Source organism: Mixophyes fleayi, chromosome 11 (genome assembly GCF_038048845.1).
Source record: "Mixophyes fleayi isolate aMixFle1 chromosome 11, aMixFle1.hap1, whole genome shotgun sequence".
Lineage (NCBI taxonomy): Eukaryota > Metazoa > Chordata > Amphibia > Anura > Limnodynastidae > Mixophyes > Mixophyes fleayi.
In genome coordinates, this window is record NC_134412.1 from 18,252,023 (window position 1) to 18,278,129 (window position 26,107).

Below are 26,107 nucleotides of genomic sequence, written 5' to 3' on the forward strand. Positions count from 1 at the left end.
GCGTTCAAAATTTGTTCAATAATAAGTATGCCCCAATATCTTTGATTAAACTGCCATGTAATAATGCAGCTACTTTGTCACTAATTTCAGCTTGCCAACTTGCTACAGACTTGGGTCAAAATTGATGGAAACTTGGACAACTGTGAATAGATCATTAGAAGAGAGACTATAAATGCATGTCAATGTTATAAATAGTAAGATAGGAGCAAAAAACAGCTCAAAATCACACCATTTTACCTGTTGTTCCCAATTTTGAATTAAATCCAGATCCGAAACCAAAATGTTTCAGGAATTTGGGGCAAAACCAGCGACGAAGCCAAAACACGACAACGGTTTAGAACCAAAATCCTAAGACACACCAAAACAAGGGAGTCCGCACACATCTCTAATTTATACTAATGTCTGATACAGGTTCCAGTCACCTGTTTAAATGCAGCACATCAGACAGGCATTTATGTATCAATTGTGAGTTTTGTACTAGCAACTTATATTTTTGTTATTATATGATTTAATAAACAGGCCTATTTTTCCTCCATCCAGCCCTGACATTAAATTAATAGCATTCACATTAAATAATTAGGCCTATTTCTCCTAATTTAGCTCCACTTTCAATACCTCCCTAACCACCTCAGCATTAAATTAATAGACACATTAACTCACTTTAAATGAATAAGCCCCACCTTTAAATAGTCCCTATCATTAAATGAAATGGCTACAGCACCACCATCACCGCACCATTAAATGAATATCCTATGTTGCCTGACCACATTACATTAATAGCCTTTCTTCCATCCAGTGCTACATGCTGTAGGTGGCAGACTCTTCTATCTGCCTCCCTTGCTGCCTGACATCTGGTGTGGTTCACATGTCAGGAGGTGCGCGACCCATGTGACTTGCGGGGGGGGGGGGGGGGGGGGGCAGATTCAGGAAGGCTGCACATGCAGAGGGGAAGGGAGAAATGGATCAGAATGATCCAGGGGCCATAACCAGTAAAGTTGCTGTTTCCTTGGCAGGGTCCAGCCACCACAAAGCATAAAAATACCTGGGCTAGCCATGTCTGGGCACCCCAGACCAGGGCTCCAGATCTCTGACCAACTCATTCCAAATATGCAATAAAACTGAAAATAAAATGTTTAAAACGATGCCATGGCAGCATGATGTTATTGGGACAGCTGGTATAGTGGGACAACTCAGACTGAGATCTGTGGCCAATCCCCCTCTACTAGTAAAGTCAGGACTGGCAGCCATTTTTGTACTATGCATTAATCCCTCATGTCTCTTCTCCGTTAACCTTATGCAGCCAGCAGATATTACATGGCGCCTCCTGACACAGAAGATAGACATCTAACAGACACATTTCACTTATTTCATTGTCTTACATTAAGCTTCACTGTTAGCTTCCCCTATTGTCCGTTTACTAACCAGAACTTCCCTTATTAACACTAATATGTGTTTACACTTCAATTCTTGTCACCCAACTTGAGCAGATAGTTTCCTTCTGACAATCACTCACTGTGGTTCTGGGAAGCTGCCGGTTACTTAGTGAGCAATAGTGAAGGTGGAGAGAAAGAGACTGGAGGTGGTGTGAGTATACAGATTAATGCTGGGGGTGTTTCAGTGTAACACTATAGGCAGTGGGGATTAATATACAGAGCAATCAGTGTGTGTGACTATAGCTGGGTACACACTACAGAAGATTACTGCAGATGTGATTTCTATAACGATTTTACTAACGACTGAATGTCCCGATGAACATGCAGATTTATCTGTACACACTATACACGATTTACCTTCAGATCTGTGATCTTCAGCTCTCATAACCATCTGCTGAAAATATCGTGACTCTGCACACCGTATAAAGATCTGCCTACACTGCTGGTCATGAGTGTGTACACACTTCCACGTTTCCCCAACATCGTTCCATTGTTGATCGTGATTTTTAGGAAGTTTATAAAACCAAATCAAACGATACAATGTGCTTTATCTCAATAAAACGTGAGGAGCGTACACACTAATGCGATATCTTACCAAACAGTTTTTATTGTGTGATCGGCATGATAATTGGATGAAAAACCTGAAGTGTGTATTTAGTTTTAGACTAGCAAGCAATATAGATACTTTAAATTTTTGTCATTGGCTAGTTCAATTTTGTGTATAATAGTGTACCAGTAAACCATTACATTATGAATGTATTTATATGCAAGTTTTGCATGCAAAAAAAGAACATAGGAATATTGTGGCAATGGAATTTTGTTTGTGTGTAGTTTTATAATGAAGGATGGGGTACTGGGAGTTGTCAGAAAGGTGTGTAGGGTCCTGACTGAGATATGATATGAGGATCCAGGTGTATTTAGCAATGGATACAGAATTACAAATAATTACAATGACGTCTTTCATTCAATTTATAATTGCTGTTTTAGGATACATATATATATATAGAATTCCAGTATTTAGAGCTTTGTTATTGTGTCTTGTTACAGTTGGGTGATAAATGTTGTGTTACAGTATTGTTTAACATTTTTACAGTATGTTTCCTCTCTGTAGGATGTTTAAGATAAGAAATACAATAAATACAAACTATTGCACATATATGATTAAAACTAGGAATTGATCAAATGTAGTTTAAAAAAAAATTAAGAATGCTTAAATACCTCAAAAATGGATATTCTGCCAATGTGACTAGTTGTCTAGCAGTCCAGTGCCTTAACCGTTACCTGCAAATACAGTGGTTGGAGTTTTGACACAGGAACTTATTGCTACATGGATAAATAATTACACACAATTTCCTAATTCTGCAGATGATCAGCAGGAGAGACACTAAGCAGCAACTACAATGAGGGTCTATATAATAATAGGTAAGTTTCCTAGTGTCACAGACACTTCTACTTTTCTTGTGGATCAGGGACCACATTATATATTTCTTATGGATCAGGGACATAAATATAGATTTCATATGGACTGGGGACATCATTATTTATTCATTATAGATCAGGGCATCATTCTTTATTTATTATGTGTTGACTCAATAGTTTTTTATTTATGATGGGGGCGACGCTTGTAGTGCAACCACTTGTGGCACTACAAGTGCACTTTTGCCCAGGTGCATGCTGGTGCTTGTAGTTCCACAAGTGCCACCATGCAACAATAATTATGAGCCGTCAGTGCATGCTGCCACTTGTAGTGCCACAAATGCTTGCATTATTATTTTCTAATTATTACCCACCAAGAGGGACCCAGTGCATCTCTCTAGGTGCGGGGTACAATAATTCCCCCCTTCCCACGGAGGACCGGCCCCCATGCTGAGCGGGCTTGGCTCGTGTACATTGGAAGGAATAAAGCCGGGTGTTGAACAGGGCTTGAGTTCAAGCTGTGAGAAAAAGGTCAGGGTTATATATATAATATATGTCAGGAGTCGCGGCGGCCGCGGGCACCGCCGCGGCTCACTTCCTTCCAGTGCTGGCGTCCCGGTTGTCTCCATGATGACCGGGACGTCACATCCTGTCTCTCGGCCGCCGAGGGCTGTACTACAGCGCCCTGGGCAATCAGTACAACCGGGAGCGTGCGCTACAGCCTGCAGGCTAAATAGGCTCCTTATTATTAATTAACCCTGGCCTGTCTGTGATTACAGGGCAATGCCCTGATTGGTTGACTTCACTATTTAAGGCAGGGAGGGCTTAGCCTCCCTGCCGGTTATAGCACTTCTGACCTAGTCTTGCTGACCTGCTCCTGTTTGTTGTACCCTGTCCTGTGGATACTCTGTTGGATTTTCTATGTATGACTCCTGCCTGGAGTTTGGACTCTGCCTGTTTGCCCGTGACCCTGACCCTTTGGCCTGTACCTTGGACTCTGCTGCGTTGCCTTTGACCCTGACCTTTTGCGTGTTTATTTACTACCCTGCTTGCCTGTGACCTTTGACCTTGGCTATTGTCTGACTATCCGCTGCCTTCTGTTCAGCCTCCTGGCCTGCCGCTACGGGCCTGCATTACCAACCCACACTACACCTGGAGTTCAGTCCTGGGGACATCTGAGCACATCAAGCTCTAAGGGAAAGGCGGCTGCTAAAGGTGAAGACCTCCGCCATCTAGTTCTGTAGGTTGGTGATCAGACTGTCAGCCTAACAATATTTATATAATATATGACTGAACCGCGGTAAGAACTCTATCTCACCGGGAGCTCATAGCAGCCAGTATGATGTTGTGAGGGTTTTCTATTTTGCAAAGCTAAAGATCTCTGCATTTATTACAGATGAAGAGCCTGGATCTACGTGAGAAATAAATAGGGTGAATGAGGGATGTTTTGGGGTGTTTTTATTTCAATTAAAATCATTCTTACACTTGTCTGTGTTTTATTTAAATTTTTCTTTGGTGCACTACAGGTCCCAGTTGGCCCTGGATGCCAGGGTATGAAGGAACTTGTACTTCCCCAAGTGCCAGTATGCCCCGGCAGCCGTGGGTATGCTGGTTCTTGTAGTGCTACAAGCACCACCATGCCCAAACACTTAATGACAGCCTGGGTATGCTGAGACCAGTAGTGCACCAGGGAAAAAATGTTTTTTTTAAGTTTAAACAATCAATATTACCTCACACCCACTCCTCCAGGGGCGTGGGAAAAGCCCTAGTGCTATAAGTATGTGGCTGATTAAACCTTGGGGAGAACTGCATTTTTTTGACATACCCAATATCTATAGTGAACCCAGCCCCTTGCTGACCGGCCTGGGACTGGTTTAGCATTATGGCAAGGGGACCCCACACTGTGGGTTTCCCTGCTATAGTTATACCATCCCAGACTGGCATAGCCTAGGGCTGGTAATAGTAAAATCGGGGGGACCCCATTCTTTTTGTCCCCCCGATTTTGCTTGTACCAACCTTAGCAGGCAGCATAAAGGGTTGTTTAAGCTGTTTGGTGGAGGAGGAGGGGGTCACCCTGTTTTGTTTTTTACATGTATTGCCATTTTTATTGTTATATCTGTTTATTTCTGTCAACATTTTACATGTCGATATTTTCAATGTTTAGATATTATGACTGTCAACATTTTGATGTAGACATATTGAATGTTGACAGTGGTGTAAAATAGCAATGAAATACGTTAAATAAAATAGAGTAAAGTAATTAATTAATAGAAAAATAAGTTAGCAATGTGGTAAAAATAAATTGAAGTATATAGAATATAAATTATGTTAGGGAAGAAGTGTTGTATTTAAGTGGCTGTGTTTGGGTTAGTGTGGACTGGATGCGGTGGTTGAGTGGATGGGAGGCAGGTGGTTTAATATTTGTGGGTGTGCGTGTTAAAGATGTGTCACACGTTGGACCCACAGCCCTAACGCCTGGGGTCTGGTGCACTCACCTGCCCACGCTCCCTGAGCATCCCGCCGGCTCCGTGGCACAGCAGCTTCTCCTGACGCCACCAGTCTGCTTTCCAGGACTGCTCATGTGCAGACCCAGCTTTTATAACCTCCTCCTCCCATTCAATGGGAGACTAATTATCTCTCAGGATATTTAATGCACCTGTTCCACAGGTAATGTGCCTGTTCATTGAATCAGGTCTAGTACTCAGATGTGCTTCCGTTTGCTCACCTGCTGCAGATTATTGCGCATCTTCAGCAACTCTGCAGCTAAAAACAGTGGTCTCCATACCTGCCGCAGAATATCGCTTCTTGTCTCCAGCAACTCTGCAGACCATCAGGCCTTCCTCATTCTGTATTGTATCATCACCTTTTCCCAGCCTCTGGGATCTCTCTACTTGTCTGATACCCACTCAGAGGAACGCGACCTGCGGGGCAGAGGCTGCAAAGTTCATAACTCCTTGTGGGGGTCCCTGGAGAAAACCATCAGCTCATTAGACTCCGCACCTCTGGGCTCAGTAGCGCCTAGTCAGACAGGCTATAAAGATCCAATTACCATGGTAATAAAGTGACAAGATGCTTGGAATTAAGCTCTTAAATTGCTCTTAGAAGAGCAGTTTGGTGGTTTTATACTTATCATCTATTTCAGTGGTGGTCAGCGGTGTTATAAATTGTAGCGATGGCAGAGCGACTTCCTATTTTGGTGTTGGAAAGCAAGCTTGCGCTCCAAATGCTGAACTTACACACAGGCAGCGGTGGGTTCCACTGCTTCAGGTGCCGGGTATATTGGCTTTTTGTGTAGGGGAAGCTGGCATAAATGGTCAGTGAGTTGCAGGTTGAAGTCCAGCAAAAGGTAGAATGATGTGGAGAGTAGATATATCAGTATCAAATGTGTTTCGTCCCACTATGCGGGACTTATCAGGGATGCGTTCCTGATAAATTCATGTGTGTGGGAGAGTGGCGTGATTTGGCTGGGGGGTGGTGTAATATTGCTGGGTAGGGTGTGACATGGCTGTGGGGTGGCCTGTTGTGGCTGGGGAGGTTTTTAAAAATGTAATATTTTATTACAATGTATGTATTATATACTCCGTGATCTGTGTTATGTGTGATTCCGAAGGGCTCCTTACCGAGGATCCCCAACGACGACTTCTGTTGAAAGCAGCTTGAAGCAATAACGAAGAAGTAGGAAGCCGGCTGCTCTTCATGACGTCAGTCACCATGGCGATGGATTTATCGGTGCTGTTAATGGTGTAATGTAAGTATGCGCCCTATGTACAATGTAGTTTACAAAGGCTTCTACATTGATCGTCGGTATGGAGCCCTTCGTAATCATCACGTCGTGGTAAGTCTTGTTGGGGTATTCGGCCTCGATCTGCCATACCCCACCCTCCAGGCTACATACAAGAATCCAGTACCAGGTTGTGAAAGCTGTAATGGTTGCTCTCTCACCTACCGTAACAGGTAGGTGAGAGAGCAACACCGTTTTAATACACAATGTCATGACTGAAGAAGCGCAGCCACATCCATGTTGACCACATCCCCAACACTTTGTGGCCACGCCCCCTTCAGGGGGCAACCATCATTTTGTGGAGGCACACATCCTTCTTCCTAATCACCTATGGAGGGGGTCGGCCTAAAAAGTTGCTGCACTGGGGCCCTAAAATCCTCTTGGTGGCCCTGGCCATATTGTAGGCTCAAACTGCAGAGCAGGTATTGACTCTGACGGAGCAGATTTCCTCTCTTTTGCAGGCGGACAGCACTGTCTACAAAACATTACACATACATACAAGTTCGTTCTATATACCTGCACCTTGTTACACATTCCCTTTCACCATTATATATATATTCATCATTAATCCCCATTATATGATCTTTCTGGCTCACAGAACCCCTCAGGGGCTACAACTGTATTTGTCATAAAACTATAATTCTCATTTACAACTTGAAATTAGCAGGAGTTTGCTGTGTGGATTTTTCTCTTTCAGTTCTCAGTCTGTGGATGGATCTGACCAGTGGGATGATGAATATTCAGCTGATCCCTCAGTATCCAGTGATCCAGGAATTTGTCACCCTGAGTGTTACTGGGATTAGTGGGAAAATTATAACTTTCAGTTGGTATAAAGGACCAAACACAAATGCTGAGAACCAAATCCTCACATATATTCCCGGTGATCCTTCCCCACAAATAAATGGACCTCTATACTTCTCTCGGGCCAGACCTTTACCTGCAGGCTCATTACTGATCTCAGATCTTCATATCACAGACAGTGGTAATTACATTTTGAGGATTCAGACAGAGAAACCAGCAGAGGAAGCTTCTGTGACCCTGACAGTCTATGGTGAGTAATATGTTACCTCTGTCCCTGGCAGACATGTGATGGATACTTGTTCGTGCTTCCTCTACTCTGTGTGTGGATGAATACAGAGGTAGTTTCAGCTCTGAGATTTAACTCATTGGGCCAGATTTACTAAGCTGCGGGTTTGAAAAAGTGGGGATGTTGCCTATAGCAACCAATCAGATTCTAGCTTTCATTTATTAAGTACCTTCTACAAAATGATAGCTAGAATCTGATTGGTTGCTATTGGCAACATCCCCACTTTTGCAAACCCGCAGCTTAGTAAATCTGGCCCATTGTCCCAGTTGCTGCTCATTGCGTAATGACCTGGTTCTGTCTATCTCCCATCAGCCCCTGTTACCAAGCTGGGATACATAGGGTGTGACCACCAATGAGGAGCTGTGGTGTGTGGTAAACAGATCATAGTGATTATGATGATGACCTGGATAAGAGTGAGGTATATATGAATAAATCAGAACCTCCTTTCTTATTCAGATCTTCTTCTATTGGCCTGCTCTTTCTGTTATGATCTACAACGAAGCAAGTACACCCACACTACACTCAGCAGAGGGGATGGAGCACCCATTCCAATATACCAAAGAGGAAACACACTAAAAAGATTGATTGTATATTAATTAAAATCAAATACTCATTTGTATTTTTATTTTCATCAAGAATTTTTATTGAACAAAACTTTGCAAGTTATTTGGGGTACAGAAAAAAAAAAAGAGGGAAGGAGAACAGACAAGAGGGAGACAAGGGGGGGGGGGATCCACTCATTCTGTATTTTGAAGCACAAATATATCATATTATTTCATACCAATTATGGTCCAGATTTTGAGTTTAATATAAAATTGCGACTTTTGCATCCATAGACTTACAATTCTGAGGCTGTATTTTGTATTGATTTTTGTAGTTTTACTTTGAGTTACATGTATCTTAAGACAACTTTATATCTAGACTGTTAGAGGAACAGGTGCCATCTCCTGGGGTAGATGGTAGCAAACAGCAGCAAAGAAGTCACACAAGTCCAGGTTTTTCGGTACAACTGACCTAAGCCAGTTTGATTAAACAAAAATACCTTGCTTGTTCGGCACTAACTAAACACACAGGAACACCCTCTATCCTATGAAGGACCCTGTGTTCCACACACATATAAAACACACTGGTAATTGCTCACTGTTTGCAGATTCTCTCAGGAGGCATCCAACCTCCTCCCCAGGTCTGAGAGACTGCATGTCCAGCCTGACTGCTTTTTAAACACCCACACACAGGTGCAGTTGCAAATCAGCCTACACTTAGGCTAAAGGCCCAGAAGACCAGGAATCGGCCTGAAAATGGAGCCCGCCCTCTCTCTTCATTCTTAACACCAGGGACCCTTGTCATATTTTCCTACAGATGAGAAACACACTTTGGGAAGCTTTTCTCACACACACATAAACAATCTCCCTGGGGTTTAATGTACACAAGGCAGAAAGCCTGATACATTTAACTCTATCATTCAGCACTAATCCAATGACTTTGTCACACTAGCATATAGGTACAACAGGTGCAAAAATATGGCCATCTTCATCATGAACTTGCAAATTTACACCAGGCCTATGGGCTGTATAAAGATGCGTAACTATGTGACATGGTTGATTCTCGTCTCCATGCCCCTATCGTACTGACATTATGCATGAATGCCCTCGACCCACCTCTCCAACTGGGAGCGAGTATAAGATACGCTCAGCTCCAAATATGGGTGCAAGTTGTGTGAAGGCGCAGTGTGACTAATTGTACGCGAGTCACATTTTTACATGGAGCAAATTCACTTACGTTCAACTCTAAATCAGGTCGAATTATGTACAATCTTTATAACGTTACCTCTTTAAGAATTGCAATATATAGTGAATATTTTCTCTGTATGTCACTTACCCACACACTGACTTCACCCCTTAAGAATTACAATACATAACAATCTACTACTGTCTTATGCTCACTGAATAACATAGTCGCTTAACAATTACAACAAATATGTAGTTGTATAACAGTCTTAGAAAGCTTAACCTCTCAAAATTACCAGAGTATGAGTACTGAACCTTTTGTTCCTGCTGTATTGTGGCCATTGATGTATTTCCAATTTATGCTCCTGGAGAGGAGAACACTACAGTAATTGGTATAACACAGTCTCTGCATTATGCTGTGGCAATGTAACACAATAAGGGCCTGATTTAAAAAGATAACGATGCATCACTTGTTTATGAGCAAAAGCAAAAAACCTGCCCACTTGCATTTCCACATTTCTCATTTCCACATTCACATTTTGAGTTGCACGCTTATTAAGATACATGCAAAAAAAATCTAATCTATAGATACGTCCGGGACAAATATGGGGCAATTGTCTTCATCACTCTGCACCAGGTATATATAGGCTGAAATGCACGTCTTGTAGCTAAAGTATTTTGAGATCTGTGTAACTCAAAATGAGACTCCTCTCAATGGGTCATGCTCAGGGCCGGATTAACCCGAGGTCTAACTGGGCTATAGCCCAGGGGCCTCAGGCATCCAGGGGGCCCTTCAAAGTCCTCAGCAGCATTATTGATCGGTCCGGGGGCGGGGGCGCCCCCAGCCCGATCAATGCTGCTGAGCACTGTCACTGTAGTCCTCCATCCCCGGCGCTCAGTAATCTGCTTACTGAGGAGATCTCGCGAGTGAACTCTCGCGAGATCTCCTCAGTAAGGAGCTTACAGCGCGCCGGGGACGGAGGACTACAGTGACAGGTAAGCGCTTGGGGGGGGGCCCTCACAGGGTACTGGGCGGGGGCGGCAGGTGGCTCACATTGGGGGCCTCACGGGGGAATGGAGGCGCCCTTAGCCCAGGGGCCTCCATTCCCTTAATCCGGCCCTGGTCATGCTCAACTTATGTGTACGATTATTTGTGGTGGAGAGAGAGCTGTGCTTCCTCTTGGTCAGGTTGATGTGGGCATTCAAATGCTGCTTACAGGAAGGTGGATTCCCTATTCCACCTGTGGCATGGGCGCTCTTCTTTATATGTACACACGAACAACTTCTTGCTTTTTTAGTTTGCTTTATTGTCAGGATGACAAAGAAATTCATAACATGAAGTTGCACACACTTTTCTGGTGACCCTAATGCTAAATAGTCAGAGCCCAACTCTCTGGACATCGGTCACCATCTCATAATGGTCACACAGAACAATGAAAAACTGAGGTTTAAATTAGGGATGAGCGCGCTCGGATTTCTGAAATCCGAGCCCACCCGAACGTTGCGGATCCGAGTCGGATCCGAGACAGATCCGGGTATTGGCGCCAAATTCAAAAGTGAAACTGAGGCTCTGACTCATAATCCCGTTGTCGGATCTCGCGATACTCGGATCCTATAAATTCCCCGCTAGTCGCCGCCATCTTCACTCGGGCATTGATCAGGGTAGAGGGAGGGTGTGTTAGGTGGTCCTCTGTGCTGTTTAGTTCTGTGCTGTTTAGTTCTGTGCTGTTTAGTTCTGTGCTGTTTAGTTCTGTGCTGTTTAGTTCTGTGCTGTTTAGTGCTGTGCTGTGCTGTGCTGTGCTGTGCTGTGCTGTGCTGTGCTGTGCTGTGTTCTGCAGTATCAGTCCAGTGGTGCTGTGTGCTGTGCTCTGTCCTTCTGAGGTCAGTGGTGCTGCTGGGTCCTGTGCTGTGTCCTGTTCAGTCCAGTGGTGCTGTGTCCTGTGCTCTGTGCTTCTAAGGGCATAGTTATTTCCCCAATATTCCCCTGTGTTTAAAAAAATAAAAAAAAGTTTTTTTTATAAAATACCAAAAACTACTTTAATATTTTTTAATTACCACAAAATTTTCACAACCAATCCTGCAGTATAAGCCCATTGGTACTGCAATATTACCAAGTTCACACATTCAGCAGTAAAAGTCCAGTGGTACTGCAATATTACAAAGTTTACACATTCTGCAGTATCAGTCCAGTGGTGCTGTGTCCTGTGCTCTGTGCTCTGTCCTGCTGAGTTCCGTAGTGCTGCTGGGTCCTGTGCCGTGTCCTGTTCAGTCCAGTGGTGCTGTGTCCTGTGCTCTGTGCTTCTAAGGGCATAGTTATTTCCCCATTATTCCCAAGTTTGTAAAAAATAAAAAAAAAGTAAAAAAAAATAAAAAATTTAAAAAAAAAAAAAATATATAATAATTATAACCAAATTTGCAAAACCAATCCAGCATTATAAGTCCATTGGTACTGCAATATTACCAAGTTCACACATTCAGCAGTAAAAGTCCAGTGGTACTGCAATATTACAAAGTTTACACATTCTGCAGTATCAGTCCAGTGGTGCTGTGTCCTGTGCTTTGTCCTGCTGAGTTCCGTAGTGCTGCTGGGTCCTGTGCCGTGTCCTGTTCAGTCCAGTGGTGCTGTGTCCTGTGCTCTGTGCTTCTAAGGGCATAGTTATTTCCCCATTATTCCCAAGTTTGTAAAAAATAAAAAAAAAGTAAAAAAAAATAAAAAATTTAAAAAAAAAAAAAATATATAATAATTATAACCAAATTTGCAAAACCAATCCAGCATTATAAGTCCATTGGTACTGCAATATTACCAAGTTCACACATTCAGCAGTAAAAGTCCAGTGGTACTGCAATATTACAAAGTTTACACATTCTGCAGTATCAGTCCAGTGGTGCTGTGTCCTGTGCTTTGTCCTGCTGAGTTCCGTAGTGCTGCTGGGTCCTGTGCCGTGTCCTGTTCAGTCCAGTGGTGCTGTGTCCTGTGCTCTGTGCTTCTAAGGGCATAGTTATTTCCCCATTATTCCCAAGTTTGTAAAAAATAAAAAAAAAGTAAAAAAAAATAAAAAATTAAAAAAAAAAAAAAAATATATAATAATTATAACCAAATTTGCAAAACCAATCCAGCATTATAAGTCCATTGGTACTGCAATATTACCAAGTTCACACATTCTGCAGTATCTTGTGCTACATATAATGGAGACCAAAAATTTGGAGGATAAAGTAGGGAAAGATCAAGACCCACTTCCTCCTAATGCTGAAGCTGCTGCCACTAGTCATGACATAGACGATGAAATGCCATCAACGTCGTCTTCCAAGCCCGATGCCCAATCTCGTAGTACCGGGCATGTAAAATCCAAAAAGCCCAAGTTAAGAAAAAGTAGCAAAAAGAGAAACTTAAAATCATCTGAGGAGAAACGTAAAGTTGCCAATATGCCATTTACGACACGGAGTGGCAAGGAACGGCTTAGGCCCTGGCCCGTGTTCATGACTAGTGGTTCAGCTTCACCCACGGATCTTAGCCCTCCTCCTCCTCCCCCCCCCCTACAAAAAATTGAAGAGAGTTATGCTGTCAGCAACAAAACAGCAAACAACTCTGCCTTCTAAAGAGAAATTATCACAAATCCCCAAGGCGAGTCCAAGGGTGTTGGTGGTTGTCAAGCCTGACCTTCCCATCACTGTACGGGAAGAGGTGGCTCGGGAGGAGGCTATTGATGATGTAGCTGGCGCTGTGGAGGAACTTGATGATGAGGATGGTGATGTGGTTATTGTAAATGAGGCACCAGGGGGGGAAACAGCTGATGTCCATGGGATGAAAAAGCCCATCGTCATGCCTGGTCAGAAGACCAAAAAATGCACCTCTTCGGTCTGGAGTTATTTTTATCCAAATCCAGACAACCAATGTATGGCAATATGTAGCTTATGTAAAGCTCAAATAAGCAGGGGTAAGGATCTTGCCCACCATCATTGGTACAGGGACACCTAAATCCCGTGGTCCAGTTGGATACACACCAGCAACACCCTCCTCGTCAACTTCCTCCACAATCTCCATCAGATTCAGTCCTGCAGCCCAAGTCACCAGCCAGACTGAGTCCTCCTCAATACGGGATTCATCCGAGGAATCCTGCAGCGGTACGCCTACTACTGCCACTGCTGCTGTTGCTGCTGTTAGTCGGTCATCTTCCCAGAGGGGAAGTCGTAAGACCGCTAAGTCTTTCACCAAACAATTGACCGTCCAACAGTCGTTTGCCATGACCACCAAATACGATAGTAGTCACCCTATTGCAAAGCGTATAACTGCGGCTGTAACTGCAATGTTGGTGTTAGACGTGCGCCCGGTGTCCGCCATCAGTGGAGTGGGATTTAGAGGGTTGATGGAGGTATTGTGTCCCCGGTACCAAATCCCCTCGAGATTCCACTTCACTAGGCAGGCGATACCAAAAATGTACAGAGAAGTACGATCAAGTGTCCTCAGTGCTCTTAAAAATGCGGTTGTACCCACTGTCCACTTAACCACGGACATGTGGACAAGTGGTTCTGGGCAAACGAAGGACTATATGACTGTGACAGCCCACTGGGTAGATGCATCCCCTTCCGCAGCAACAGCAACAGCTGCATCAGTAGCAGCATCTACAAAATGGCTGCTCATGCAAAGGCAGGCAACATTGTGCATTACAGGCTTTAATAAGAGGCACAACGCTGCCAACATATTAGAGAAAATGAGGGAAATTATCTCCCAGTGGCTTACCCCACTTAGACTCTCATGGGGATTTGTGGTGTCAGACAATGCCAGTAACATTGTGCGGGCATTAAATATGGGCAATTTCCAGCACGTCCCATGTTTTGCCCACACCATTAATTTGGTGGTGCAGCATTACCTCAAGAGTGACAGGGGTGTGCAGGAGATGCTTGCGGTGGCCCGCAAAATTGCTGGACACTTTCGGCATTCAGCCAGTGCCTACCGCAGACTAGAGGCACATCAAAAAAGCTTGAACCTGCCCTGCCATCACCTCAAACAAGAGGTTGTGACGCGCTGGAACTCCACCCTCTATATGCTGCAGAGGATGGAGGAGCAGCAAAAGGCCATTCAGGCCTACACAGCCACCTACGACATAGGCAAAGGAGTGGGGATGCGCCTGAGTCAAGCGCAGTGGAGACTGATTTCCGTGTTGTGCAAGGTTCTGCAGCCATTTGAACTTGCCACACGAGAAGTCAGTTCCGACACTGCCAGCTTGAGTCAGGTCATTCCCCTGATCAGGCTGTTGCAGAAGCAGCTGGAGAAAGTGAGGGAGGAGCTGGTAAGCCATTGCGATTACAGCAAGCATGTAGCTCTTGTGGATGTAGCCCTTCGTACGCTTTGCCAGGATCCGAGGGTGGTCACTCTTTTAAAGTCAGAGGAATACATTCTGGCCACCGTGCTCGATCCTCGGTTTAAAGCGTATGTTGTGTCTCTGTTTCCGGCGGACACAAATCTACAGCGGTGCAAAGACCTGCTGGTCAGGAGATTGTCCTCTGAAGAGGACCGTGACATGCCAACAGCTCCACCCTCATTTTCTTCCACATCTATGGCTGCGAGGAAAAAGCTCAGTTTTCCCAAAAGAGGCACTGGCGGGGATGCTGATAACATCTGGTCCGGACTGAAGGACCTGCCAACCATTGCAGACATGTCTACTCTCGCTGCATTGGATGCTGTCACAATAGAAAAAATTGTGGATGATTACTTTGCTGACACCATCCAAGTTGACATGTCAGACAGTCCATATTGTTACTGGCAGGAAAAAAAGGCAGTTTGGAAGCCCCTGTACAAACTGGCTCTATTTTACCTGAGTTGTCCCCCCTCCAGTGTGTACTCGGAAAGAGTTTTTAGTGCAGCGGGGAACCTGGTCAGTGAGCGGCGAAGGAGGTTGCTTCCTCACAACGTTGAAAAAATTATGTTTATAAAAATGAATAATCAATTCCTCAATGAAGTACAGCACTGCCCTCCAGATACTACAGAGGGACCTGTGGTTGTGGAGTCCAGCGGGGACGAATTGATAATGTGTGATGAGGAGGAAGTACACACTGTAGGGGGAGAGGAATCAGAGGTTGAGGATGAGGACGACATCTTGCCTCAGTAGAGCCTGTTTAGTCTGTACAGGGAGAGATGAATAGCTTTTTTGGTGTGGGGGCCCAAACAAACCAATCATTTCAGTCAAAGTTGTTTGGTAGGCCCTGTCGCTGAAATGATTGGTTTGTTAAAGTGTGCATGTCCTATTTCAACAGCAGACCTCTCAACTGCAGCTCATCCCTCCTCTGCGGGGATAATGTCTCCTGTGCTCTGACACGTCACTCTGTGTACTCTCAGCCTCAGGATCTGACACTACAGCTACCATGCCTCTTGTAGCAGCCCTCACTCCAGGGCCTCTTCCATGTGCAGTGTCCCCCTCTCTCTTGGGTTCACTATAGTGGCATGGAGTTCTCCCCCTCATCCAGGGCACACATTCCTTGCCCTGGCTCAGTCACCACGCTCAGACTTCCAGGCAATGCTGGGGGAGCCTGGGAGCTTCCACCCCAGGTCCCCAGCTACAACTCTCCTCTCCTGTGTCTTCTCTCTCTTTCTGACACTTTAAAGATCGTGCCTTTAAATGAAAAAGTCAGTCTTCATTGCACGACTATGTGCAAGTGCAACAGGGACATTTTTTTGGGTTTACAAAGTCAAACAATAACACTACGACCCTGTCTGTCTGGGGTCTGTCAATGACGAATTGTCTGGAGCATGTTTTGAGGAGGTATTGTGGCCCCGGTATCAAATTGGGTACCGGGGCCACCCCACTATGCAGTCCAGATACTTGTTTGGTGGAATTCCGACACGTGGAGGGTTTTTTAATTATATTGTGGCCTCGGTACCAAATTGTGTACCGGGGCCACCACACTACGCAGTCAAGATAGATAGATGCGTATCATAGATAAAGTACATTCAGTGGTGTGGGGCAAATTGAAAAATATTCAAAATGCACTGACATTATCAAAAACAAGAGGTTGTCACACGCTAAAACTCCAACATGTATATGATGGAGAGGATGGAGGAGCAGCCGTATGTGTAGTGTAATGCAGACCTGTTGAAGGTTTTTTATATATTTTATTGTGGTGCCCAGTGCCCACTCCTCTACGCAGTCCAGGTACATTTATTGGTGCGATTCATAAAAGTTCAGGGTTTTTAATATATTGTGGTGACCCACTCCTCTACGCAGTCCAGGTACATTTATTGGTGCGATTCTTAAAAGTTCAGGGTTTTTAAGATATTGTGGTGACCCACTCCTCTACGCAGTCCAGGTACATTTATTGGTGCGATTCATAAAAGTTCAGGGTTTTTAATATATTGTGGTGACCCACTCCTCTACGCAGTCCAGGTACATTTATTGGTGCGAATCAAACAAGTTGATGGTTTTCTTATTATATATATTGTGGTGACCCACTCCTCTACGCAGTCCAGGTACATTTATTGGTGCGATTCATAAAAGTTCAGGGTTTTTAAGATATTGTGGTGACCCACTCCTCTACGCAGTCCAGGTACATTTATTGGTGCGAATCAAACAAGTTGATGGTTTTCTTATTATATATATTGTGGTGACCCACTCCTCTACGCAGTCCAGGTACATTTATTGGTGCGATTCATAAAAGTTCAGGGTTTTTAATATATTGTGGTGACCCACTCCTCTACGCAGTCCAGGTACATTTATTGGTGCGAATCAAACAAGTTGATGGTTTTCTTATTATATATATTGTGGTGACCCACTCCTCTACGCAGTCCAGGTACATTTATTGGTGCGAATCATAAAAGTTCAGGGTTTTTAAGATATTGTGGTGACCCACTCCTCTACGCAGTCCAGAAAGATACCTTTTTGCAACGTTTTGGACTAATAACTATATTGTGAGGTGTTCAGAATACACTGTAAATTAGTGGAAATGCTTGTTATTGAATGTTATTGAGGTTAATAATAGCCTAGGAGTGAAAATAAGCCCAAAAACTTGATTTTTAAACTTTTTATGTTTTTTTCAAAAAAAATCCGAATCCAATACCTTAAATCCGAACCGAGACCTTTCGTCAAGTGTTTTGCGAGACAAATCCGAACCTCAAAAATAACGAAAATCCGGATCCAAAACACAAAACACGAGACCTCAAAAGTCGCCGGTGCACATCCCTAGTTTAAATAGTTTACACTCCTCCCACAGCCCTTGCTTGATAGACAGGTGATATTCCCACCTTGATTTTAAAAGGAGTTCTCATCAGTTGCTTTGATTGATTAGCCTGTCAGCTTTGGAAAAAGATACTTTTCAAACCATTTCAAAACATGTAAGTTAAATCAAACTTTTTACTTTTACTTAGTCACACATATGTCCTCCAGCTGGATCTCTTTAATCTAGGTGCACTACTGTACAAATATGTAACTCTGATTGCAGCCTTGCTCTTCAGATTACTAGCTAAATACCTAATTCCTCTCTTAGAATCCTGTGGCATACCATTCCCTTTGTCACACACCATTAGCAAATGACACAACCAATGGGAAGCCTATTCAGATAAAGCAAGTCATAATATGACTTGTTGGATGTAGCACAATAAATGGGAAAGCAATATATATATACATATATATATATATATATATATATATATATATATATATATATATATATATATATGTTTTCCTTCCTTGTCATCCTTTCGCCAGTGGGCTGCCAGTGATGATGGTGATAGCGTCACTCAGTCACAGTATACACTGACCAGGGGAGATACGCTATGACCACCTCCCATCCCCCCTCCTTCATCAGCAATTAGTATCACATTCATCATTTAGTGAATGGAGAGAGAAGAAATATGGCATCGAGGACCAACGAGGAGATATTTTAGTGGTCAGATGTTTATATTCATATGTTCATCAAGGTTCCTCCCCATTTGTCCAACACTGACTAACTAACTAATGTTGGGTCTCTGATTGGTTCTTCAGTAACTATTAAGTCATTATTTTTCTCTCCTCATTTATGAATTGCTGTTGACACTATAATACAATTATATAAAAAAAAGCATTGGATAAAAACAGTATGGATCCCTCCATCCCACCAGCCCCTGTACAGCTGAACATCCTGCACAGGTGATAGGGCTACACCTGGATTTGGGACATCAGAAAGAAATTGTCAACTTTCCAATATTTTCCTGTTGGCAAACATGCTGCCGGGACTCACTTAGGATTGTGTCCCAACGATGGATCCTCTAGTAAATGTAATTATCTGGCCAAACATGGTGGGAATATCATCATTCATATTAAAATGTAATTATGCTTTCCCTCATTCATTTAATTTCAGTATTACTGGACTGATAAAGTATGTGTGTGATCTCTTATTAACTGTCCCTATGTTCCTCCATCCACAGAGAGGGTCAGTAAGCCTAAGGTCATAGCGTCTACCTCCCTTCCCAAGGAAAATGTCTCACTCACCCTGACATGTGACACCTCTAATGCGGAGAGGATACTATGGAGCAGGGGCAGTGTCAGTCTCCCCTCTGGACCCATCTTATCAGCAGATAACAGGACTGTCACTTTCCCCAATGTTACACGTGCAGACTCGGGAGAATACCGATGTGAGGCTGAGAACCAGATCAGTAAGAGCATCAGTGATCCCTACACAGTCACCGTATCCTGTGAGTACTTGTGAGGTTACTGAGTGTGTGAGTAAACTGGCTACATATTTTTCCTTATATAATCTTTTTTTACGTATAGTCTAGTATATACTCATTGTGAATTAATTCTAAGTAATAAAATGTCACTATAAGTAATAATGTATGTACTATGACAGCACAAAGTGTTATTGGTCTTAATTCATTCCCTACATATCAATAGTTGTCACTTTGTAGAACAACTCTTACATTTGAAAGAAGTTTTAGGGGCAGATTCAATTCAGCGCAAGGTGTCGCTGAACATCGCCTTGATGTTCCAGTGTGTATTTTGCCGGCTATTATGGTAAAAAATTTCCTCTATGGGACGCGAAGGAAAAAAGGCAGAAATTTCTAAAAAAACTCAGACTGAATGTGTCCCCGCAGATTGTTCTGGAGAAACATTGTGTCACCTGCCCCACAGAATATTGTTATTTACTTACTTTTTTTTATATAGTACAGTTCTGCTGGCAGTTTTCAGTTCCCCTGTCCAATGGGTTTCATCTTAGGGATCTCTGTATTAAGGCAACTATGTAGTCAAGACTGGTGACACCACCTCCACTGAGTTGTACGAAAAAACTAAATATTACATATGGCACCTTTCTCCACTACTATCAGTAGCGCCCTATGGCTCTGTGGACATCAGTAGCGCCCTATGGCTCTGTGTGCATCAGTAGTCCCCTATGGCTCTGTGGGCATCAGTAGCGCCCTATGGCTCTGTGGACATCAGTAGTGCCCTATGGCTCTGTGTGCATCAGTAGTCCCCTATGGCTCTGTGGGCATCAGTAGTCCCCTATGGCTCTGTGGGCATCAGTAGCGCCCTATGGCTCTGTGGGCATCAGTAGCGCCCTATGGCTCTGTGTGCATCAGTAGTCCCCTATGGCTCTGTGGGCATCAGTAGCGCCCTATGGCTCTGTGTGCATCAGTAGCGCCCTATGGTTCTGTGTGCATCAGTAGCGCCCTATGGCTCTGTGTGCATCAGTAGCGCCCTATGGCTCTGTGTGCATCAGTAGTCCCCTATGGCTCTGTGTGCATCAGTAGTCCCCTATGGCTCTGTGGGCATCAGTAGCGCCCTATGGCTCTGTGGGCATCAGTAGCGCACTATGGCTCTGTGTGCATCAGTAGTCCCCTATGGCTCTGTGGGCATCAGTAGCGCCCTATGGCTCTGTGTGCATCAGTAGCGCCCTATGGCTCTGTGGGCATCAGTAGCGCCCTATGGTTCTGTGTGCATCAGTAGCGCCCTATGGCTCTGTGTGCATCAGTAGCGCCCTATGGCTCTGTGTGCATCAGTAGCGCCCTATGGCTCTGTGTGCATCAGTAGCGCCCTATGGCTCTGTGTGCATCAGTAGCGCCCTATGGCTCTGTGTGCATCAGTAGCGCCCTATGGCTCTGTGGGCATCAGTAGCGCCCTATGGCTCTGTGGGCATCAGTAGTGCCCTATGGCTCAATGTACATCAGCAATGCCCTTCATTTTTTGGGTACATATGTAGACAGAGAGACTTTTCTAAAGACCCAAAGAGCTGGTACTTAGATACAAACCAGGGGTCTTTCAGGGCAATATGCAGAATTTCTAGGGGGGTCCTATTTGTCACATTAGGGTAATTAAAATGCTTAGTTCTTTGAAAAATGCATTTATTAATGAATGGAGGTTTTTAAATACATTTTTTAATAATCTTAATCTATTTTGTAAAAAATATTCTTTCACACAAAAAAAAATGGGAGCAGAGAGAAACACACATGGGGAGACAGATGGAGGAAAAGAGAGAGACAAAGTTACATATACAAAATTGGAGAAAGATACACAAAGGGAAAACAAAGTTTATAGAGACAGACACACATGAGAAGGGGAGCAAGAGACACAGGTGTGACACACAAACATGGGGGAAAAAATGCAAGTGAAGGATTCGGATAAATAGATGTGAGTGCGGGATCCATTTTGTTTAAACAACCGGCTGCGTGCTGTCTTTTTTTATGGTAGCTCATGGTGAGCACGAATGCGTGTCCCTTTTAGAAGGCAGGGTATGGGTTCCTTACGCAGCAGTAATAGGCTGCCCAGCTCCTCTGCCTTCTTCAGGTAGCTTCATGATGTCACTGGGACCACCGGAAAGATCAATTACTGGGCTCTGCATACTGGATTTGGAGGTGGTGATTCAAGCATAGGGGTTGATTCCGGATACCTGGAAGCCCCCCTATCCCCTCCTTGGTGCTCACCTGGTCTTCAACAAGTCTCTCAGCATCATTCATATATAGTCACCACTCTTACCACTGAGATACTCCTTCAGATGCCCCATACTCATAACGTGAATGGTTGGAGCCGTTTCATACTCTGACACTTTGTGCTAGGTGTGCTGCAGGATGTGTGCTGCAATCTGCTTTATCTGTATGTCCAGCAACTACAACCCCAATATGCATAGCATATAATACATATTACCCACTCACTTCTTTTATCTACCAGTGCTAACATCATTTCCCAGGGATCAGGACGTTGCAGCCATAGTTCTATTAGCAGGTACTCATGAATTACTAAGTACACTGTATCCAGAAGAAAATCAGCTCAGGACCAAAATATTGATGTTAAAAGTAACTGTGTATTAAAATCGTCATTAAAAGCATGGAGACCAGTTTCTATATTCAGCTGCGATCATGAAAGAATAAATGTTTTGTGCTTAATTTCAACATGATAGTAATGTGTTTGCTGATAATATATGCTGGTCTTGACATAAGAAGATGCAAAAAATTATTTACCATCTTACTTGTTTCACGTTTTTTAAATTGCAGATGGCCCAAAGAACGTACAAATAACAGGCCAGTTACGTGTATCTGCTGGCAAGGTCATCGCTTTAACATGTTCAGCTGATTCTGTCCCACCACCCAACTACCAATGGAGAGTCAATGACACTGATTTAAATATAAAGCAAAATCAACTCCGAATTAATAATGCTTCCCCAGAGGGCCAGGGAACATATACCTGTGTGGTGAATAACACAGTAACACTGCGTACTGCTACAAAGTCTGTCTTTGTATATGTGGATGTCTCGTCGGGTAAGTTTATAAAGATTTTTTCCAACCTAGGACCAGGTATTCTTGGCACATCAGAGCTGACATTTAGTAAGGCTCATCAAACCTGATTTTTTTTCATAAAGTACAGATTGAAACTGTGATTTACTAATGATTAGCATAAATAATAATCTACATAATATATATCTGTTACTTTGAAATACCTATAGACCTATGGTGGGCAACAGGTGGCCCGCAGCCATGCGAGTCGTCACCTGTGGCCCCCAGTTGGCTGCTTCCGATCTGACTTATTATTAATAGGACTGAATGGGAGCAACCAACTTCCATATCATGTGACCTCTGCAGCACAACGCAGAGAGATCACACAGTATACCAGAGGAGGGAGTGCAGTGTGCTCTGCTTTAAATCTGATGGAGGTGTGAGAGGCATATGGAGCAGGTCTGATGCTTATGTGGGTAGGTCTGATGGGCATTAGTGGGCATGAGAGGAGGTCCGACCTGCCAGGAGTTCCTACAGCTATGTTAATGTTGCTGTAGGCCTCTGGTAGCCTCCCTGATGAGCTTTCTACCTGTCCGGTCATCAACTTAGAAGGGATGTCCTGAACCTGGCAACGTTACTAAAGTGCCACATTTTCTTTACCTTTTGATGATATAATCCTCTCCTGATTGGTACCTTTCAAAAATAAAATCATGGCTATCGCAGTAGGATGCAACAAAGAAAACTACAGGAACATCTGATCTTTATTTGGATTTTATTGCTAGGAGCTAGGAGGTGTATGCTAATTACCTTTGAGCATGATTTTAAATGTGATTGGATAACTCTGAACGTAGCATTATAAAAGGGTGTGCCTTGTATGCAACCAGGGTATTGTAGTTTTTTTTTAATTCAATAAAGGTGTAGATTCTTTGTATGCACTGTATCTGTTGTGGGTACCTAAAGGCTAGTTTAAAGCTACATGTTTATTATGATGACAGCACCAGTACATAACTTAAGTGTTAAAAAAATTATAAATATTTTTTTAACAGAAAACTGACATGGCTCCCACTTAAATTAGTAACTAGTGCTTATGCTTTAGCCTGTGCCACGGTCATCTACTTTTAACGACCCGTATCGGGAGCCTTGGTTGTAGCTGAGGCAAGAGGAAAGCTGAAACTGCGGGCCTTAATAAAATCTGTGCTTGTCTAGGGAATGCCTAGGTATACTCCATAGTCTGCCAGAATCCAGAATAGCACTAGCAGATAGAATGGAATCCCAGGACCTGGGTCTCTAATGAAATACGGAACTAGAATCTAAAGCTGTAGGAATCTGGAACCGGAGGCACATGGAGCTGGAACTCAGAAGGATGCATCCCACAGAAACTCAGAATAAAATTAAGCTGAAACAAGAACTCAGAACTGAGACAGGAGTGGAGGACTGCGAGCTGGTTAAAGTCAAACAGACCTGGAAACCACACTCAGATTCAAAGAACTGGAAATGAGCCCTCTGAGACTAAGAGCCAGCCCCAGCTCCCACTACTGGGAAAACTATTGCCCAAACCATTATTGTGCTAGCAGCTGGACTCCACGGTAAGACTAATGATAACAGCAGAACACCAGGATACTGTGGAATGGAAGTGCTGTAGGGAACCCAGAGGTGTTTGGTAGCATGGAATGGCGATCCTTGGAGAAGATGGTAATGTCTTCAGTAGATGGGAAGCAGGAACTTAGTGTCGGAATATTTGCTGGGAAAAAAGGCAGTTTGGAAATACAAAGTATGTTAGGAACGGCGCTGGAAACAACTGAAGCCTGGGAACTAACCTCAGAAGAAGATGGAAAGTTGTTCTGGCAATGAGCTGGACTCCCAGTGTCTATTGGCTGCACAGTTCATGTAAGCACATCTGCTGGAATCTGGTTGGACTGAGAAGATCACAAGGATGAATCCAATTTGGCCGCAACATTAAGTTTGAGTCTGTTGCAATATCTCAACACCCCTTCACAACAGTCGAGACTTAATTCATTAGACTCATCCTTCTAGATAGTCTATGATGTCTGTCTCCAGCTAAGGGCTTGGTGAAAATATCCACAATCTTGTCCTTTCTTGGACAATATTAAGAAGACCTTGTTCCTCCAAATCACCCAAGAAGTGGTACTGTACATTGATATATTTGATTCTTGGATTGGCGCATTCTGTTTTTACCAACACGAGACATCTTTGGTTATCCTCAAAGATTTCTGTAGGTTCTACTTGTTGTTGTTCCAAATCGGCTAACAGTTATCTCAACCACATAACATCTTCACTTGCATGCGCTGCTGCAACATATTGTGCTTCTGTGGAAGAAAGTGTTACAGTAGTAAGTTAATGGTTCGCATTAAGTAATGTATTACTCTTTTACTGGTTTTACAGTCCATCTGACTTGGCTTGGAGATCTTTCTACTCTAAATTCCTCCTGCTGTAGTAATGTCAGGTCTGGTAACAGTGACAATATGCAACAATTTTCCTATTGCTTTTCTGTACTTGTGATGTCTGGTAATGGTATACCTTGGTGGGTCATTTCTTTTATGTAATAGGTTTCCATGGGGGGTGCTTGCTGGTTTCGCATCTTCCATCGCAAACTCTTCATTGGTTTCCTGTATCGTTTGGTTCTGGTTAGGAGAAAATTACCACTTCTCTCACTATTGGATGCCTAGGTAGTGCGTTATACTTCCTCTGTCTTTTTTATTTCAAAATCCTTCATCAGAATCTGTGTTAATTCAACTTCATCCCCTTCTTGTTCAAAACATACTTTACGATCATCCTCCTATATAAGTAGAAAAGTCGATCTGTCAGTTATTCTCTTTGTATATAAGCAGGGGTCTGCTTTGTGAAAAACAAAGTCTTCTGTATGAATTCTTGTTTATTTTTGTGTTCCACACTCTCACTGCCTGTTTCAGACCATATATATTATTCCGGAGTTTGCATACTAGGGGCTAGATTTACTAAGCTGCGGGTTTGAAAAAGTGGGGATGTTGCCTATAGCAACCAATCAGATTCTAGCTTTCATTTATTTATTAACTTCTACAAAATGATAGCTAGAATCTGATTGGTTGCTATAGGCAACTTCCCCACTTTTTCAAACCCGCAGCTTAGTAAATCTAGCCCCTATAGGTCTGGTCTTTGAAGATCTTTAAATCCTGGTGGCTGTTCCATGTAGATGTCCTCATTTAGCTCACCGTGCAAGAATGCTGTTTGACATCAAAGTGTTTCACTTACTTCCCTTTTGTGGCTGCTATTGTAAGTGAAGTCCTGAAAGTATTGTTTTTTATTACTGTACTACAAATGTCTCACCGTTGTCCTCTGCATATTATTGTGAATACCCCTTAGCTATTAATCTGGATGTATATCCTTCGTTTTTTTCCATCTGTGTTGTAATTGATGTTGAATGTCCATTTACAGCCTATGGTTCTTCTTCCTGCTGATGGTTCAGTTTGTGTCCATGTCTAGTTGTCATGCATGGATTTTATTTCTTTATTAGCCACTTCAATACATTTGTCAGCTTCCCTTTATTGTAGGTCAGATATTTCTTCCTAGGACTTGGCTTCACCTATTTTGATTGTGTTAGCTCTATATGAGAGGTGCTATATCTTTATTTTATCTGGTTGGGTGCCTTACTGCACCTGCCGTGCACTTCTGCGTCTCTTCATCTTTGGTATCTGGTTTCCCGCTGATTTCAATCTATTGTTCAGTGGTGTCTTGCTTGTGTCTTGGAGTTAGTGTTCTCTTCCTTATCTATATCTGCTGGGATTATTACTTTATTTCTCAATTTCACACTGCTGTTTATAGTTAGTCTTTCTCTCCACACATAATTTGATGTGCTGGGCTATGTAGTTCTACAGGAAACATCTTTTCTCAACTCCACATGTAACTCTGCACTAATATTACAGCAATTCAGCACAGCACTATGACTGCTTGCATCAGCTCATGTTTAACTAGTCTTTCCTCTCAATGCCGGCTCTT

The 26,107-nt window shown here is 43.3% G+C and overlaps 2 protein-coding genes across 8 annotated transcripts in view; one reads left to right on the plus strand and one right to left on the minus strand.

Annotated features, from left to right (window-relative positions):
- The window catches only part of LOC142107491 (cell adhesion molecule CEACAM8-like), a 368,458-nt gene that overhangs the window by 253,093 nt on the left and 89,258 nt on the right, over window positions 1-26,107 (minus strand). The gene's annotated exons all lie outside the window — the stretch shown is intronic.
- Window positions 1-26,107, plus strand: part of LOC142107480 (cell adhesion molecule CEACAM1-like) — a 205,806-nt gene that overhangs the window by 51,881 nt on the left and 127,818 nt on the right. For 6 of the 7 annotated variants that reach the window (XM_075190924.1, XM_075190917.1, XM_075190920.1 and 3 more), the window contains exons 5-6: window positions 7,328-7,681; window positions 18,839-19,105. In XM_075190924.1, coding sequence (XP_075047025.1) covers window positions 7,328-7,681; window positions 18,839-19,105 — 621 coding nt within the window. The remainder of the gene's footprint in view (window positions 1-7,327; window positions 7,682-18,838; window positions 19,106-26,107) is intronic. The other variant, XM_075190921.1, reaches the window with a different exon arrangement.